The 19,663-nt window shown below is 34.9% G+C and overlaps 2 protein-coding genes across 2 annotated transcripts; one reads left to right on the forward strand and one right to left on the reverse strand.

Annotated features, from left to right (window-relative positions):
- Positions 1-1,394: 1,394 nt before the first annotated feature.
- Positions 1,395-5,353, reverse strand: LOC106114145 (farnesyl pyrophosphate synthase 1-like). The gene is made up of 6 exons (XM_013307239.1): positions 5,252-5,353; positions 4,058-4,190; positions 3,308-3,448; positions 2,475-2,675; positions 1,921-2,154; positions 1,395-1,811 (listed from the first exon to the last, which is right to left on the reverse strand). Exons 1-6 carry the CDS (start codon positions 5,299-5,301, stop codon positions 1,473-1,475), a joined length of 1,098 nt encoding a protein of 365 aa, XP_013162693.1. The 5' UTR covers positions 5,302-5,353; the 3' UTR covers positions 1,395-1,472.
- A 5,315-nt stretch (positions 5,354-10,668) lies between these two features.
- On the forward strand, positions 10,669-17,670 carry LOC106113988 (uncharacterized). The gene is made up of 13 exons (XM_013307047.1): positions 10,669-10,748; positions 11,069-11,210; positions 11,782-11,922; positions 12,162-12,362; positions 12,799-13,032; positions 13,387-13,760; positions 14,631-14,686; positions 14,932-15,025; positions 15,598-15,739; positions 15,948-16,085; positions 16,179-16,379; positions 16,587-16,820; positions 17,253-17,670. Exons 1-13 carry the CDS (start codon positions 10,699-10,701, stop codon positions 17,619-17,621), a joined length of 2,376 nt encoding a protein of 791 aa, XP_013162501.1. The 5' UTR covers positions 10,669-10,698; the 3' UTR covers positions 17,622-17,670.
- The last annotated feature ends 1,993 nt before the right edge of the window (positions 17,671-19,663 follow it).

A 19,663-nucleotide genomic window follows, 5' to 3' on the forward strand; every position in this document is an offset into this window, starting at 1 on the left:
CTCATCATACATAGACAATAGATCTCAGGCTGTGGTACTAAATAACTACATTTCAAGTTGGATTACTGTGCCTAGTGGTGTACCCCAAGGCTCTTTACTTGGGCCCTTTTTATTTGTGATAAACGTGAATAACATTGCCTCTTGTCTTGAGTCTTCAAACCTTCTGTATTTCGCAGACGACATGAAAATATTTGCCACAATATCATCGTTTGAAGACATGATATCACTTCAGGCTGCTCTCTGTCGACTGGAAAATTACTACACGACAAATAAACTCGATCTTAATCCCTTGAAGTGCTCGGTAATTACTTATACTCGAAAACGTATAGCACTTAATACTTCCTATACGCTGGGTGGTCAAAACCTGCCTAGATGCACAGACACCAGAGATCTGGGCGTTCATCATGATAACAATTTATTCTTTAATATGCATATTGACACTATTGCCAAAAATGCTTCCAAGTCGCTTGGGTTTATTATGCGACTCGCTAAATGCTTCACTGAAGCTAAGACTCTTAAAATACTATACTGTATATATGTTAGAAGTCAACTGGAGTATGCGTCGCAAGTATGGAATCCCCGTTATCATAAATATATTGATAGGTTAGAAAATATACAGAAACGATTTATAAAGTTCCTTTGCTTTCAACAAAGACTTCCTTATCACTCTAAAGACTATATCCTCCTTTGTAAGAAATTCCATTTATTGCCGCTTATGAATCGTCGTGAGATTGCCGACTTCATGTTTATTCATAAAATACTAAAAAATAATATCGACTGTCCGGAATTGCTATGTAAATTCAACTTCAGTGTACCTAGCAAACCTTGTAGGTACAATCCCATCATAAGCGTACCGTACGCGTCAACTAATTACAGGCAGAACTCGTGTGTGGTGCGTGCGAGCTCCAGCTTCAACACACTGTGCAAGAAGTGTGATATCGACCCGTTTGCAACTAGTGTGTCCTCAGCGAGGAGTTGTCTAAGCCGGGATTTTTTCAGATAAATTGAGCGGTGGTTGAATATATATTTATATTTTAAAAAAAAAAGTCAAGTATTTATATCTCATGTGCTGACTGTCAAATTATTTAAGCCATTGCTATAAGTGTAGACTTGTAAATAGCTATATGTTAACTATCTTGTGTCTATTATTGTTACTTTCTAGCTGTAAGTCTACCATGTAAATAAATAAATAAATAAATATGTCTTCCAATGTATTCGTTGCAATTTCGTTGTGTTACTACTTTGCGGACTAACTGTTTAAGGGGCAGTAACTTAGGGTAGGCTCCGAGCCCCTCGGTGGGGACGTATAGTGAGCTGATGATGATGATGATGATGAACAGTGAAATAAATATTCAATTATAACTGAATCCATATATTATTTTATAATATCTGCAATAATAATGACATATTTTAATAATAACGACTTAAGTAAATATTGTCTAGAAAAGAATAAAAAGATCCTGGCTGACATCTCAGTGTCCACCTTGAGCCATTTGAAGCAACTTTAAAAACAATTCAGGTGTAGGCATAGCATTCGATGGTAGTTCTTGAACTTTTTGCATGAACATTTTGTATCGTAATTTTTGTTGTTCTTCGTATAATGATTTAAGATCTAAATCTTTATATAGGCCTATTATTGTTTCAACATCCTCTGGGTTCCAGCTGCCATAGCAAGTTCTGAAAGTTTTCCTTTGCTCTGGGTTTCCGCGCTCTAAAGATTTCACAGCTAACCATGTGCACTTTCCCTCTTGTATGTCGGTACCAGATTTACCACTTTCCGACTCCAAATCAAAACAATCCATGAAGTCGTTCTGTGAATTAAACATTAAATTATTACTGAGAATTGTTCAAAAGAGAAAATGTTTTATTATTTGTTTCTAACGAACAATGTAAAAACGAATTTAGTTGTTTGAAACTTACTATCATCTGGAATAGAGCGCCGACGTCTCGGCACAGATTTTCAGCGAGTTCGAAAGATTTATCTGTCGCTCTACCGGCCAGTGTCATAGCTAACATCAATGGTAACTTCATCGTGTAGTAAGTGCACTTATATTTAACTATATTATCGTAGTTTTCTTGTGTAAACAATGAATAGTCTTTGGATCTAGAGAGAATTACGTCCAAATGCTGTCCAATAGCTACGTTTATAAACGCCTGAAAAAATAATTTAGCAAATATATTTATTTGTTTATCAACTATCTTTTTGTTCGATTGTAGTTGGTATAAAATAGTACCATCTCGTCAATAACTAAGTGAAATAAAAAGTTAAATAAGTTTGAATACAATGGTTAAGAACCATATTATGAATTTACATATTACAATAAGTAACATTTTATGTATATTGTTAACTGGACTGCGAACGGACAAACAAAATCGAAATTGTAACAAAAACAAAAAAGTCTAGTTTTAAGCAAGCTCAATAGATGAACAAACGAAAGAAAGTTATTTTAAAAAGTATTATTTTGAAATCATACATCGTTGAATATATCCAATAGTTCAACGTAAAGAGGTCCTTCACATGTTTTTTTCAATATTTCATGTATAGTACTCCGAAACATGCTCGAATCGTTCAATGCCAATGTCTTAACGTCGGGTAGTAAATGCCAACATGTCTTTCCGTGGCGTGACGTAGCTCCGTCCTCTATGTCGTCCATGATGAGGAAATATGATTGCAACTGAAATCAGTTTTAAGTTATTACACGACTGACTCGGTAAAGTAATGCTTTTGCTCGTTTGAAGTTTTTATTCGAGCGTGGCAGTAACTAATAATGGAAATATTACTTCCAATCGAGTATCTCCCTTCACACATAGATCTAAAGTAAAAAAAATATATAAATAATCAAGCCACATTAAGTGAAACTTTTCCGCATTAACTCTCACGATGTCTGAAACTGACCTTTGGAAGGTTATATGTGTGTTGCGAGTACTTGATTGGGTACCAGATTCCCCCTTTAATTTTTTACTTTTACACTCGAGTAAATCCCAAAATCTCAGCTTCGACTCCACTACTAGCAAAGAAGACACATGTCGACGATTCATTGTTTTGTGTACGGAGCTTGCGCTGCCGTTTACTTGCGACGCAAGTATATAATATTATGGGAAGGAAAAATATCTTTCTTTGCATTCCCTCCTCCGTCGATTAAAGGTAGACAACGCATCTGCAATTGCGGATGTCTCTGGGCTTCGGTATTTCAGCGATTTGAGGTTGCCGCTCGCTCGTTTGCCTCTTTATGATATAAAAAAATAACATATTGTCTATTTCCCACTCGTTCGTTTATGTATACATATTTTTAAATAATTATCTCACCAATTCCATTGCGCAAGCAACAGCTTCCGCTTGATACATCGATTTGTCTGTGATGTTTTCCGATTTCTCTAACATTTCGTAGGCGATTAGAGTCATGTGACCTTGAAGAGGTATTCTTTCAGTCGTGTAGTACTCCGTCATCTGACAATATTTACATTTCATCTTACTAATATTATAAAGGTATCTCCGAAACGGCTCAACGGACCGTTGGACCTTTGGACATTAGCACGGAAGTAGAACATTGTCTAGAAAAACATATAGGTTACTTATTAAGTTTATTTTTTCTTTAAGACAGCTAGTTTGTAAATAATTATAGATAATCAAAACAAATTCTAGAAATAGGCACAATCGAATATTGACTAGTAAAATCACTACTAGTTGCCGAAATTTTAGACACACCTAACTTAGAATAGGCTCCGAAACCCTCAATAACTTGACTCATCATCATCAGCTCACTGTACGTGCCCACCGAGGGGCTCGAAGCCTACCCTAAGTTAGGGGTGACTAGGCCATAGTCAACCACGCTGGGCAAGTGCGGGTTGGTTGACTTCACACATATCTTTGAATTTCTTCTCAGATATGTGCAGGTTGCATCACGATGTTTTTCTTCACCGTAAGAACGTCGGATAAATGTACATATGTAAATCGAAAATCGAAAAACATATTGGTACATGGCGGGATTCGAACCCAGGACCTGGAGATTGCAAGTCAAGTGCTTGAATACTTGAATTTAATTATAATTAACCATACCTTGCTAATTCTTTTGACAAGTGACGGTGTTTTCGAAAACTCACTGCCATTTAATCCTTCTACGACCATTTTCGAAAGCGTGTTGTTAAAATAATCACCCTGTTTCAACATATTCTCAGCTTTTGAAGCTCTCCTGTAATGTTGGAATATATACATTATATACAAAGTTACTTACATATAGGTTTATTATTTAATTATTTGAAAGTAAGAATTAAGAAGAATTTAAAGAAGTAGTAAAATAAAGTAGTAAAAACTATAAATAAGAGGAAAAAAGCGTCTCGACAGACAGACGGACGGACAATAAAGTGATCATATAAGAGTTCCGTTTTTTTCCTATGGAGTACGGAACCCTAAAAATGAAACAACGTATACATAGCCACGCACGCGCACAGTATATATTATATATCTAAACTAGCTGTCGCCGGCGACTTCGTCCGAGTGGAGTGAAAAGAAACTTAATTAGTTCCCGGCAATTATTCGAATTTTTCTCACCTTTTAAACCCTCCCTAGACCACCACGAACATTTCAAGACCAAGATAAGATTAATCCGTTCAAACGTTCTCGAGTTTTAGCGAGATTAACAAACAGCAATTGATTTTATATATATATAAAAATCAATTGCTGTTTTAATCAATTATATTATATATATATAAATAATAACCATGTAATTAATATATATAATATGTTAACTAATTCCTAATAACTTTAGGTAGCAGATAATGAAGGCTGAAACACACTTTTAACTAGTTCAGGAAACAGAACCCTGCTCATTATGTGAAAAATGGTTCTTTTGTTCAATAAAGAACTAATTCTTATTAATTTTGCTTGTCAAATAACTTAACAAAAAATACTACAAAGAAAAGTAAAAGAGGATTAGGGTCCATCGTTTCATAAAATTCCTTTTTTCCGCTATTGAATATCAAAGATATCAAATGTAATTATTCATTTAATCACGAACAAATCACCTACCTTCTAGTAAAAATCCCGTCAAAATCCAACTGTTTTTGGAAACTATCCAGAACAAACGCGGATTTCAGGCAGATAGACCGACAGAAATTAAAAAAAAAAAGTAAAAACGGTAAATCTTGTATACGAAATATTTTTTTCTATATTACATACAGACACCCCTATTTTATTAGTTTTATTAATCTAAATAAAATTTCTACAAAATATAGATTAAAAAAGTCCACATACCAAATCGCCGAACTTCTTAAACCTCGTACGGGACATTTACTTAGGAACATGTTTCAAAATTTAATTTGGAGGACGAGTCGATCCTTTTGATATCAGGCACTGTTTGAGAGAAAACCACTGACACACAAATATATATAATACTTACTAATAAAGTGCAAGTATTAGGTCCTTCATGTACAAGGAAATGTAAATCTTTGTAAGTAACATTATATGCTTGTGTCGCACGTATCGCGATGCGCACGCTTCGTTAACACAACGTTGAGTCGTCGACGCGAGTCATGTATTCGATGAGCACGCGCATATGACTACACGGTGAAATAACGGCTCGAATTTACAAAATATCAACAGTATAGATATGATCCGCATTTTGAAAATCACAGCGATTTTTCTCAAGACGATTTTGATAAAAAAAATAGCGAGCGACTGGTTTTGGCGACTTAATAACAAAATGTCGGCAACGCGTGCTTGTATACGAACCTCTGTGATATTGTACTTCGTATTCTCTTAGCGACTAAAATCGCTGGGATTCGAAGATTTAAGTCGTCGTGTTGTGTACAACGGGCATTATAAATGCAAGGTTTTCTAAACTCGTGCCCTAAAAGTCATTTGAAGATTTATTTTTGAGCGAAACACTGATCAGTCGATTCTTCCTATATTAGATTTACATATCTTTCAATTATTATAAGTGCGATTGTTATGATGTTGAAATGTATGGATGGAATACTAATATTATAAATGCGAAAGTTTACATGGATGTTTGTTTGAAAGTATCTCTAGGACGGTTGAACTGATCTCGATGAAATTTGGCATACATATAGAATATAGTCTGGAAGAACACAAAGGCTTTTTTTTAATTCCGCGCGGATGGATTCGCGGGCGACAGCTAGTAATTTATAATACTACAAGCTGTCACACAAGACCCCGTCCGCATTATTTTAATTATGACCGAATTAAAAAAAAAGCTTAATTAGTAGCCTATGTGTTCTTCCAGAATGTTCTACAACTATGGTAAATTTCACCAAGATCCGTTAAGCCGTTCTAGAGATACCTTCTAACAAACATCCATCCATCAAAACATTCGCATTTATAATATTAGTAAAATAAGAAGTAAGGTTTTGGAAACAAAGAAAGGAAAATAAATAGCATTATGAAAAAAAATTACATGAATAAAATCCTGAAACACAACTTTACGGTTTGTTTTACAAAGCAAATTGGTTAATTTCGCAAAACAAAAAGTTAAGAAATATAATGAATGGAATAATATATATATTTTAATGATATAGTAAATACAATGTCGCATAAATATAACACGTGTATTTTTATTTAACAATGAACGAAATATACAAAGTAGTACAACTTTATATGAAAAAAGTGTATTTAACATAATTAATGGTCCCTCATTGTTCGTTATTTTACTAATATTATAAATGCGAATGTTTTAAGAGCTTAACGGATTTTGATGAAATTTGGCACAGATGTAGAACATAGTCTGGAAGAGTATACAGGCTACTCATATAGTTTTTTTAGTCCCGCGCGGACGGAGTCGCGGGCGACACCCAGTTTAGCCATAAATTCATGATTAGCTTCATGGAATAACTGAATTAATTTTCTTTTGTTTTTAGGATTAAAACAAATTTGGTGTTTTTTTTGTGATGTTGCTTTTTAGCTTTAAGATAAAAAGTGTTTTAACATAGCTATATATTAGAACTAGCTGACCCGACAGGCGTTGTCCTGTCTACACGTCTTTAATTTGAAAATGTCAAACTTTTTTAAATAAGCTAAACATTCTGGACCATTTTGATGAAAATTATTATTCAAATGTTATGACAATATCCAATAGATATATGGAGTTGAGTTTGACACTGCGATGGTAGCGCCGTCTGTCGGATCCAATGTAAAACATTCCAAAATCAACAACTACTAATAAATTAAAAATTAATTAAAAAAAACATTGTCCAGCGGACAAAACCATGTGAATCTAAACCATTCCCAGATCCCCTTGAACACACACAAAAAATTTCATCAAAATCGGTCCAGTCGTTTGAGAGAAGTTCAGTGACATACACACTCACAGAAGAATTATATATATAAAGATATAGTCGCTTAAAAAAATTGAAGAAAATTTTGAAATTGGAGATAATTATAGGAAGTAAGTCATACTAATAAATTGATTACCACGGATCGCACTACAAAAAAAATACATAAGTAAATAAATAAAATAAAAACTTCTTTATTGTTATAATACCAGAAATATATATCATAAGTAATTACAAAAAAAAATATGATGACAGTGGACTGCAAGTTCAGCGAGTAACGCAAGACATGGCCATGTGGAGTTGGTTTTCAGCCAGTCCCGGTGAACCCTCGTTGCGCTCGTACAAAGGTCCCCCCATCAGCTCGTTTATATTAGATAGACTAGATATCAAATCGGCCATTGGATTAAGACGATTGATTGATTTCTGGGCGCCATCGCAACTAACCATACTAGACCAAGCTCCTTTGGTCGGTAGATTTGTAATTTCAACAAAAGTAGCAGCAACTTTTGTTGAATATCTTAGCCTATAGTACAGGCAGGTAGAGTACAGGCTAAGATATTATAAAAAAAAATAACTTAACAAATTCAACATTTGAAAAATTTTACTATTAAATATAAATTGAGTCATAAAATTTTATAGTCTCGCAAACTTATCTGACTAACCAAGTTACAATAGCTCATTAGCGATCTCTTGTCAATATTTAAAAATGTGCTAAAAAATATAATTGTACTATTACACTTCATACTACTATAAATGCGAATGTTTAGATGAATGGATGGATATCTGTTTTAAGGTATCTAAAGAACGGTTACATTGATCCCGCTTAAATTTGGTATAGAGGTAAAACAGAACCTGAAAAACACATAGGCTACTAATTAAGTTTTTTTTAATACCGTGCAGACGGTGTCGCGAGCGACAGCTAGTTATTTATCACGCCTCGATTTATTAACAACAAACAATTGCAAACTACACTTATTGTCTAGTTGTATACCAGGTCTTAGATTTCACTTTGGTTCCCGATGTCCTGTCCAGTGAATTTACATTGAATTGCTTTTACTGCATACTGTTTATTCATTAAAAAGGTCATGGAAGTCAGTTATGGCAGTTTCAGGATTTATATGAATATAAAACAAACGAATATTTTGTTCATAAAATGAACAGCATATCGGTCGATAACACAAAGTTAAAAGGGGCAGGAAAATATAAATTATAGCTGTAGCTCGCGACTCCGTCCGCGTAGAAATAAAAAAAAAACTTAATTAGTAGCCTACGAGTTCTTCGCGACGATGTTCTACATCCATGCCGAAATGCAGAATCGTAATATAAATGAACATATGTAAATCGACAATGGAAAAGCACATTGGTACATGGCGGGATTCAAACCCAGGACCTGCAGACTGCAAGTCAAGCGCTTAAACTCTGAGCCGCCGACGCTCTTGTCAACTTAATTAGTTTTATTCAAGTAATTAACAAAGTTGATAGCTAAGTAATGCTTACTTAATGGTGACTTAACAATGTTATAAGATCCGAAATAACTTATTTCAATACAACATATTGTAAAGACATGTAGTCAATAATCATCCCTAGTTTTTATGTATGTTTATTTTGTTTAAATGTATTTATTATATTTTATAGCACTATTTAACAACATGTTAAGACATGAACACAAGTCGGTTAACCAGTGGAAATTTTGTTTACAATATCCTGTCTTAATTATCGCTGTAGCGTGCGACTCCGTGTGCACGGAATTAAAAAAAATATATTAGTATATGTTTTTAACCTATGTGTTCTTCCGGACTATGTTCTATATGTATGCCCAATTTCGTCAAGATCCGTTCAGCTGTTTTGAAAATACCTTCAAACATCCATCCATCTAAACATTCGCATTTATAATATTAGTATTTCTAGACATTATTAATTACAATCCTTTGGCGCGAATGACTTGCTTTCGTTACAAAGTCTAGTGTCAGAATGAATGTCGAGGGGACACCAACGGCGACATTTTAATACGGCTAGTTTTGAATCAACACACTGGCTAGTTTCCGAATTTTGTTCCTAACAGTATGATTGGATGTTTGTTACGCCGAAGACAGCTCGTGTGGCTGACCTATGAGTGCTATTAACAAAAAGTAACTGTTTTTTTTTATATCACAAGGTGGCAAACGAGCGTGCGGCCACCTAAAAACGCTGAAATAGCGAGGTTACCGTTGCCCATAGACATGCGCAATTGCATATGCGTTGCCTACCTTTAATCGACGGAGGAGAGGATGCACAGAAAGAAGATATTTTCCCTTTCCACGCATCCTCTCATCCGGAAAGTCCACTTCCACTTCCCATCCTTTCCTTATAAGAAAGAGGGTGGGAAAGGAAAGAGGACGATATAAAGCCTCCGGGACGCACACTCATCAGACGAACGCGGAATTGCTTCCAATTCATGCCTGTCTTCTGTGTGTAACTTGTGAATTTTAAACGTAAATAGGCTACATACATTTGCATAATAAGAGTATGGCACGTTTTATATAGTCACGAAATTATACCCGAAAAAAAAAGTTTCAAGCGAGGAAATACTAAGGCTTAAATGAGCAACTATTTATCGTATTAAACTAAAAAAATACAACAGACAAGTTGTCTATTGTAATAAAGAACGTTTTTTTTTTTTTTTATTTTTTCATGCAAATGTCAAAGTTATACCGGAATAGGACCAAAAAAATGTTGTGTCGGGGACCTGTCGCGCCGATTGTGGCGAATGGCCCCTCTCATGTTCTGAGGGCATCATCATAGCATGATGGGAGGGGTTTAACATCTGACCCCTCCCTATACGAGTCGAGCCCCTACCAAGGGGTCCCCCTAGCCGGGCCGTGGATAAACTAACGTCGATGCCACGGTCCGGTCCGGCGAAGGACAACACCGCGGGGTTAAATGGGTAGTACGGCCTTGACCCCAGGCTGGGAGTCCCACCCTAAACCGTACCTTCTGCCCCCGCAGTACGGACGGCGAAGTGCATAAACGCATTCCCCGCGTTAACAAAAAAAATCGCAAGATAATGTAAGCAAAAATTATATAGATCGCAGTAAGTTATTGAAAAGTGGGTACTTCGACAGCCATTCATCTCTGAACGTTAGCCAGGTTTACATTATTCCAGTCCAGAAATCAAAATCTGCACTGGAACCACAATGCATGGACTGGAATAATATATACCGACCATTAAGAAAATACAATAGATGTAATCAGCTATATTTAAAGGTCTTAATTACTTCAAAATGTATAATTAATATATTTATTTGCAAGGATTTTGTAATTATTAAATACATGGTAATTAGTGAAAACCAGTTTTTACACATAAATACTCAGGTGAAGTTCTGAGGTAGTTAATCATACTTATTCACTTAATTAAAACTGTCAGTACGTAAAATGGTTTCGTGTAAATGGTTGATAAATTTAGCCAGGAATTACACAAAGTGGTAAGTTACTTTTTACATATTATATTTTACGTTATGTACATTTACTTACATTGATATTAAACGAACAAATGTAATAATAGTGCTTTTTATATATGAATAAGTGGTTGAATGCATACATTTCTTCTTCAATTTGCGAACACTTCCCTGCTATTGTGTATGACCTCTGGACGTCGACATTCTTTGAGAATGAAAGTAGCCATTCTCTGTCCATTATCAGTGTGACTCAGATTGAGATCTCACTGACAATTTATATCTTCCACGTTCAGATCAGAAGTCTGAAGCTTAATTATAACCTTGAATGTTTAAATGTCATGTTCCAGTTGTTCCCCGCCAACGTCAAAGAAAATATTGTCAAAAATAGCATACAATGACTTTATTAATTCGTTACCCGTTATATTAGACAAAGGAGTACGAGAAACACAATATTTGGTAACAGATGAATTGCGAAACCGAATGAAAAGAGTAAGTATAAAATATTAAACCCAGAAACTGAAGCAGTAAATAATAAATGATGGTACTAAATTCTTGTTATCGGACTAGATGATGTCATTAGCAGTTTAGGCATCTCATGTAAATAGGCCAACCAACCTGCACTTGGCCAGCGTGGTTGACTATGGCCTAGTCACCCCTAACTTAGGGTAGGCTTCGAGCCCCTCGGTGGGGACGTAAAGTGACGTACACTGATGATGATGATGTAAATAGGTTAGGTAGAATCTGTACTCTTTGTTAGAACACCAGTCATTGCTTCTTACCGTAAGTTTCCGATACCAAAATCTCCGTTAGAAACATATTATTATCCCTGTTTTATCAAAGATAATGACAGGGATGACGATATGTTTTACACAGTGATTTTGGTCTCGCAAACCAACGGTAAGTGATCTGTGAAACTTTACAATTAATATGGATACCGTTACTAAATAAATATTGCCATATTGTAATGTCTCATTAAATTGGCCGCAAAAATTGATGGTTTTTTTTTATAATATGAAAGATTATATATAAAAAATTATGTGATTAATAAATAAATATTGAGATTGCAGAATACTATTTGCGCGGACGTAAAACAGTACACGGTGAAGTGACGATATTCACCCATGACCTACTTAGACAGCCTGAGAAAACTGAAGGTGATTTAAAAAAACAACTACACGTTTTAGCCTGGTCCGCTGAATTAGTAAGTAAAAGCAAATATTTAGTAGGGACTACTAAATGAATAAAAAAGCAAAAGATAAAAAAACTAAAGTGCACCTTTCGATTCATGCCAGATAACTCGGTCGATCTAATCAATTCTTTTAATGGTACCTTGAATTGTGTACCTAAAAGTTTTTTGTTTTGTTAATAAAATTATTTTTTCAACTCAGTTACTCAAATCAATCTTATTTACCTTTGATGAATATGAATAACTTATTTTAGATACTGTCGTACTTTCTCATCGTTGATGACATTGAAGACGGTGCTCGGAGTCGCAACGGACAGCCATGTTGGCATCTGTTGGAGGATGTGGGCTCGCTGGCCAGCAACGATGCCAGCATGCTACGTAGTTTCATTATGCAGCTATTGAACATCAACTTCTCCTCAGATCTCTTTGTCGACTTCGCTAAACTCTTCAATGAGGTCACTACTTATGATATTAATACATCGTACTTATATTTAACTAGCTGTCACCCGCGGTTCCGTCCGCGAGAGATTAAAAAACCTAATTAGTAGCCCATGTGTTCTTTCAAACTATGTTCTACATGTGTGCCACATTTCATCGAAATCCGTCGAGTCTTTCCTGAGATATCTTCGAACAAATATCCTTCCGTTCATCCAAACATTTATAATATTAGTAAGAAGTTTAAGATTGGCTGAAGTAAGATTGAGTACTTGACTGCGGAACAAATTCAAACTTTTAGATAGTAAATTCGCCTTTTGCTGATAAAGTACCTTTGACAGATTTATGGTGTTTTGTATTTCTTTAGATTTTTACATATCTTTACATATAATAATTCAGACGTTTACATATTAAAGTAAAGCTAAGGAATAAAACTTATTCATAATATATTCACAGGTTTTCTTTATCTGCAATGTTGGACAGTATTTGGACGCAGTAACATCAAAAAATCGTAATTATGATAATTTTACAATGAAAAATTACAAAAACATCGCCTTGAACAAATACGCTGTCGGGTGCATAAACTTTCCCGTACTATGTGCGCTTATTCTCTCCAACAAATACAACAAGGATACACGTCAACTTGTGGACAATATATTAACTGACGTAGGAATTTGGAGCCAAATAAATGTAAGGAAAACAATTTTTTGTCTACTTCATTACTGTTCTTATCATCCATTAGCTCGGATACAATGTCACAGTTAATTTCGTGACATATTATCATCAACTCCCTGTTCTTATTCCACTCTATGTGCGGTCTACCCCTGCCGATGTACTCTACTCCCCGGCTTTATCCCATTGATGTCGCGCAAAAGGGTTTATAAACCTTAAGGTTTTGGCTTTATTTTTTTACGGCCGGTTGCCTCTGTACCTGTACCTCTCCACATTTATGTTTTTAGTTCTGCTTGTCACTTGCAAGTCTTCTTTATATATGGGGATATAAAAATATCGGGTAATTATCAATAATCCTGTTTTGTTTTTCAGAATGACTTCACTGATTATTATGACAGCGAAGAGCAAACTGGTAAAACGGGCTCCGACATCCAAGAGGGTAAATGTACGTGGCTGGCCGTAACCGCCTTGCAGCGTTGCTCGACCGCTCAGAGAGAAGAATTTATTGCTAACTACGGCAGTTGGCAGCCGGACCACGTGGCGCGCATTCGCGATATTTACCATCAACTTGGCATCATCGACATTTACTACAGAGAGGAACAAACCACCTATGATAGAATTATAAATAAAATTGAATCGCTGCCCGCCAATTCCATGCTATCAGCTGACTTCTTCAAAACAGTGGTTGATGCTTATTATCCAAATGTCGCTTGTGGAAAATCGTTTAGATTACGAAAGTATCAACGGCTATAGAGTCAAATGCTCATGTGATATCTAAAAAAAACAATGTCATTTGTTTTGTTTGTTTACTTTATGAACAAGATGCCCAAACCTTGAAATCAACTTGATTAGGTAATGAGCTACGTAATGACTCGATTTTTTAAAAGTGTTGACAAAAACCTATATTTACATAGCGATTGGCTCTACGTTATCGATTTCGTGACCTATTTTGTTTGTCAATGGAAATTGAGCCTAATACTTTTTTTTGTCCGTTATCTTTTGTAAAAACAAAAAACTAAGAATTTTTTAATTAAAACTTTATTAAATATATAAATTAATGATTTGTCGTCATCATCGTCAAAATAACGAGCGATAGAAATTCAACAAGGCGATATTTTTATAGAATGTTTTTCTAATCACCCTAAAATATAACTAATGTTAATAGATGTCAAAGTATTCCGTCTGTAAAAATAAAACATTCTGTAAACTCATTGTCTTCAGTACTATCAGAAACAGAAGTGGCTTTTTATTATTTCTTTAAAAACGAAAAATATTTCAAACATATAAGCAATAAGTAAAAAGTAATTCGTTAAAAAGATTAACTTAAAACAACAACTCAAGGCTCTGTTTGAATATGGAATGTAATTAATATTGTCGGCGCGACTGTACAAAACTGTAAAGGATGTTCGAATTTTCACGAGGGGAATACTTGCACAAACTCTTTTTATAGCACAAAAATTAAACTCTTTACCATAAACTAATTACACGTGTTAGCAATAACACACGTTATGTGCGTTGCGTTTTGCCGTATTAGATTATATGACAGTGTCAATCAAAGTCTAGTGATGTAGTATTATCAGCAATAACTGGATAAAACCAGTTAATTCATAATACAGGTTTCATAATCCGCTCGTGCTGATGCTAGTCATTCGTATATCCATCAACCAGGCCAGTTGATATTTTATTGTATTCTATTAATAAATTAATAACTTTTTATATTAGAAATCTTAACGCATAGAATTTAAGTGATACCGGTTTTGGTATAAGGAAAATTAATTTTTTAATCAAACTAAAACCGGCATAGTGAATAACGAATATAAATAATAGATTTATAACAAGCAAAACAGCAAGTTGATGTATAAATATTAAATAGTTTAGTTAAAACAGACAGACTAAATATTCATTCGGTGCTGTGAGCTTCACGTATTTATATTTTATCTCATCCTGTATTCCCAAGTAATATGGTAGCGGTCAAATGGTTGCTGAATTTGTCCAGGAATTACTGCAAGTGGTATGTTCGTATATAATATATTTATATTATATAACACTAGTTTTGCCCGCGTCTTCGTCTGTGCATTATTTAAAAAAAAGATGCAATGAATCTCATATGTTATTCGAGACTATACTTTCTTTTCAATAATACGTGTTAAACCGTTGCAGTGTTATCGAGTAACCGTACACATTTTCAAGATCATAGATAGCGTATGTGTTATTTCTGACTACATCTATACCAAATTTTATCGAAATCTATGCAGTCTTTCTGTAGATACCTCAATACAAACATAGATTCTACCAAATCATCTCAAAGGACGGCAACGCATTTGCGGTTCGTTGTTCGCGCAGCTCGTTTGCCCCCCTTCTGCTTTTAAAAAAAGGAAAATTTAGCATTTATGATATTAGTAAGATAAGTCCAACTTTGAGATTTTACAAAATGGCTTCCCGCTTTCAGTCAAAAAGATGACAAAGATCGTAGTCAGCATCCATACTAAGCAAGACTATCCCTTTATGGTTTGAAATTACTGGCTGGTTATCAACGCTTATTCTTTGTAGCAGACAATTAACGAAAGCATGGCATTCTTTCAGGCGTCCTCCTCAAAAGCAGAAGAAAATCTTGCCCCAAGAGGCATACAATAGCTTTATTAATTCTTTGCCCGTTATAATAGACAACGGAGTACAACAGACTAAGTACTTGGAGACTGACGAATTACATGATCGAATGAAAAGAGTAAGTGATTACGAGTTTCCGATATTGTCGTCCCTTTCATTGTCATAAAAAAACAGTAATAACTATATGTTATATACAGATGTATCGATAACTCTCGATCTGTGAAAAGAAGACAGTTTCCTGTTCAATAAATTTTAATTTGTAACTTTTTTTTATCAATGACCTAACGTTGTTGGTAAATAAAATTTAAAGACAATTTAAATTCCAGATTGCAGAATACTATATGCGTGGACGAAAAACAATTCAAGGTGAATTAACTATACTTGGCCATGAACTGCTGAAGTCCGAAAAGATTGAAGGCGATTTAAATAATCAACAATATGTTTTAGCGTGGTGCGTTGAATTGGTAAGTTTAGATGTTATTATTTTCTACATAACTTAAGTTAACGATTTTTATTGCATTCAGATTTTTATATTCATACATTTACTTACTTTACAGTTAATGTCATATATTCTTATTTTGGATGACATCGAAGACGGTGCTCGGAGTCGCAACGGGCAGCCATGTTGGCATCTGTTGGAAGACGTGGGCTCGCTGGCCAGCAACGACGCCAGCATGCTACGTAGTTTCATTATGCAGCTACTGAACATCAACTTCTCGTCACAGCTCTTTGTCGACTTCGCTAAACTCTTCAACGAGGTTTCCACAATTTCCCTTAATCTTATTTGTGTTTGATTGACTCGTAAAATTACATATGACAGTATCTTTAAAACACTAGTGATCACCTGCGACTCTGTTCATGCATCAAAAGAAACTTAATTAGTAGCCTATGTGTCCTTTCAGGCTATGGGTCTACATCTATGCAAAATTTCAGGGAGATTTTAAATTGCTATTTTTTTTTCACAGGCGTTTTTCACTTGTAACGTCGGTCAATATTTGGATGCTATAACATCAAAACAACGCAATTACAAGAACTTCACAATGGATTATTACAAAAACATTGCCTTGTACAAATACGCATACTATTCTGTCAAGTTTCCGATACTCTCCGCGCTGGTTCTATCCAACAAGTATAACAAGGAAACATGTCGATATGTGGATGATATCTTAACCGATGTTGGAATTTGGAGCCAAATAAATGTAAGGAGTCACATTTTTTGTCTACTTCTTCTTGGTATTTAGATCAACCGAAACAGAAGTGCATGTATTCGTAGATGTATGAATTTAGAAGAGTTAGAGGTGCCTGGACTTCGCCAAATGTAGGTCTGTGGTGTCTGCCACCCCTTTGGTTTGTCTTGTTGTTCTCCCATGTCCCGGAATACTTAAAAACTGAATACCTTTAAAAGATTTGTTGTATTTGTGTAAATATGACAAGTGATGCGTTCAGTTCGCAATTTCTTAAAAGTTCCTTAACTTCCTCATCATATTTATTAACTAGCGAAGCCAACAATTAGAATGCTACCTTATACTTCTAGTATTTTAGTTTCTCAATTGACTTTACTCGAAATTGACGATAGACAGAAACCGATAAGCGAGATAAAATATATAAAATAATCCTGTTTTGTTTTTCAGAACGACTTCACTGACTACTACGACGACGACGAGCAAACTGGTAAAACAGGCTCCGACATCCAAGAGGGTAAATGTACGTGGCTGGCAGTAACCGCCTTGCAACGTTGCTCGCCCACTCAGAGAGAAGAGTTTGTTGCTAACTACGGCAGCTGGCAGCCGGACCATGTGACGCGCATTCGCGATATTTATCAACAACTTGGTATCGTCGGCATTTACTACAGAGAAGAACGATCCACCTATGATAGAATTTTAAAGAAAATTGAATCACTGCCCGCGAATGCTGTACCCTCGGCTGACTTTTTCAAAACAGTGGTTGAAACTTATTATCCCAATGTCGCTTGTGGAAAATCATTTATCCGAAATAATTAACGTAACTATATACGATCAAAATTAATAAACGAACCGTTTTTGCTACTCCGCAATATTTTTAACAATTAAAAATAAACCCGTTTCATATAAAGTAATTAAAATGATTTTCCAATCAAGCAAATCCATATTCATACTGTTCAAGTCTTTGTTTTTCGAGACCAAAATCTTCGTATAAAACATACCTTCATCCTTGTCATTATCTTTGATAAAAACAGAGATAACAGTACAATTTAAACGGGGATTTTAGTCTCAGAAAACCACGGTAAACATCTTTGTCATTTCTTCTTATTATCCGCTGTTCACCATACCTTTATTATCTGAATTCCTCCAAAGTTCCTAAAAGGATTGGGATAAGAAAAACAATATTATTCTATCATCGTATAATCCAAAAATATAATATAATATATACATTGCTTTTATTTAATAGCTACGTCACGTCTACGTCTTTAATCTTAAATTAAACGCACGACATTTTCAAACTAAACATACACCAAGAAATGCACCTTCTACATTTTTTACCGTGAATTTCCGAGACCAAAATCCCCGTTTAAAAACATATTTTCCTGTTTTGTTAAAGATATAAGAGATTTAGATTTTGGAGTCAGGAATCCTCGGTTATTTTTTAATCAGGGAAGACATTGCAATGTTCAAAGAGTTGTTTTTAATGGGTACGATAGACTCGTTTGTTCAAAATATTCCAAAAACCCTTAATTGTACTCGTGTATCCGATTTAGCTTATATTGCAAGGTCTGATGTAAATATATCTTACATTTTATAGTATTTAGATGTGCCAATAAAATAAAATGTTTATATAATCGTAAATGTTAATTATTCCAAGACCAATAATTTCTATATATGGATAGGCGACTGCTTAGGAATGGCGTTCGTTCTGAATTAAATGTACCTGTTGAAGTTGTTTTTTATATCATAAGGTGGCAAACGAGCGAGCGGTCACCTGAAATCGCTGAAATAGCGAAGTGACTGTTGCCCATAGACATACGCAATTGCATATGCGTTGTTGCTGTATGCACAGAAAGAAAACAATTCTATGCTTCCTCTCATCCGGAAGGTCCACTTCCAATTCCAATCCTTTCCTTATAAGAAAAAGAGTGGGTAGGGAAAGAGGACTTAATTAGGCCTCCGGAACGCACACTCATCAGACGAAACGCGGAATTGCTTCCACTTCACGCCTGTCTTCATTAAAATCTATCTGTATTACTAGTTCCATTACTCACTACCGCTAGCAACCGCAACCGTCAGCGCCAGTATAGCAAATCAAATCGGCACAAAATACCACGGTTTAAACCCTGTCCATATATAGAGGTCAGTGAATGTGACATATTGACACATCATTCCTCTCTTTCTTTATGACAATATCAATATGTCAATACTTGTGAATGCAGAATTTCATGATAACGTAATTCAGTGGCCCTAGCACGAATATTTGTGACAATCACCATCTTATCGTCTTCGACATGAATGCATATCGGGTACCATACACCAAATATATCATACTAATTTCGACATAATTGACGATGGCGATACGAAAGGCGATTGTCAAAAATATTCGTAATAGGCCAAAACTACACCGTTAGTAAGGCCGAGTAATATTTTTTATTATTAATAAAAATGGTCGTGCTATAATAATTTTGACTAGTAAGCACCAATTGACTAATATATTATTTCTTAGCAAAAATTATGTACAAATCCTGATTGTTTTATGGCTAAGATAATTTAGCCAATAACAAAATTACGATTCAACACATACAATAAACAAATAGACATTTGAGCGAATCTAATAAAATTAATACAAGCCTTAATGAAAAATAACGTTCGTAATTAAATATACATACAATTTTTATTATCTAAATTATAGACAAACAGTACAAAACTATTTTTGTCTCTATATTTTCAAATAGAAGGGACAACAAAACAAAGATCGGCTGAATTCGGTTGTGTAGAGCGTTGTCTCTGTCACACAGTGGTGCGGTTTTTAAACGCTTGGCCGGATCGGACCTAAATTTACAAGTCCAGATTCGATC

The sequence above is a fragment of the Papilio xuthus genome, unplaced genomic scaffold, assembly GCF_000836235.2.
Source record: "Papilio xuthus unplaced genomic scaffold, Pxut_1.1 DF828142.1, whole genome shotgun sequence".
NCBI classification, from domain to species: Eukaryota; Metazoa; Arthropoda; class Insecta; order Lepidoptera; family Papilionidae; genus Papilio; species Papilio xuthus.

Excerpts from the sequence above, each read along its gene's own strand:
- LOC106114145 (XM_013307239.1), bottom strand. The coding sequence starts at position 5,301 with ATGTTCCTAAGTAAATGTCCCGTACGAGGTTTAAGAAGTTCGGCGATT. Across the intron at positions 3,449-4,057 it reads TTGTCAAAAGAATTAGCAAG|ATGACGGAGTACTACACGAC; the intron begins GTATGGTTAATT and ends AAATATTGTCAG. Across the intron at positions 1,812-1,920 it reads GCGCTCTATTCCAGATGATA|AACGACTTCATGGATTGTTT; the intron begins GTAAGTTTCAAA and ends TTTAATTCACAG.
- LOC106113988 (XM_013307047.1), top strand. The coding sequence starts at position 10,699 with ATGGTTTCGTGTAAATGGTTGATAAATTTAGCCAGGAATTACACAAAG. Across the intron at positions 10,749-11,068 it reads GCCAGGAATTACACAAAGTG|TTGTTCCCCGCCAACGTCAA; the intron begins GTAAGTTACTTT and ends GTCATGTTCCAG. Across the intron at positions 14,687-14,931 it reads TATATCCATCAACCAGGCCA|CTTCACGTATTTATATTTTA; the intron begins GTTGATATTTTA and ends CGGTGCTGTGAG.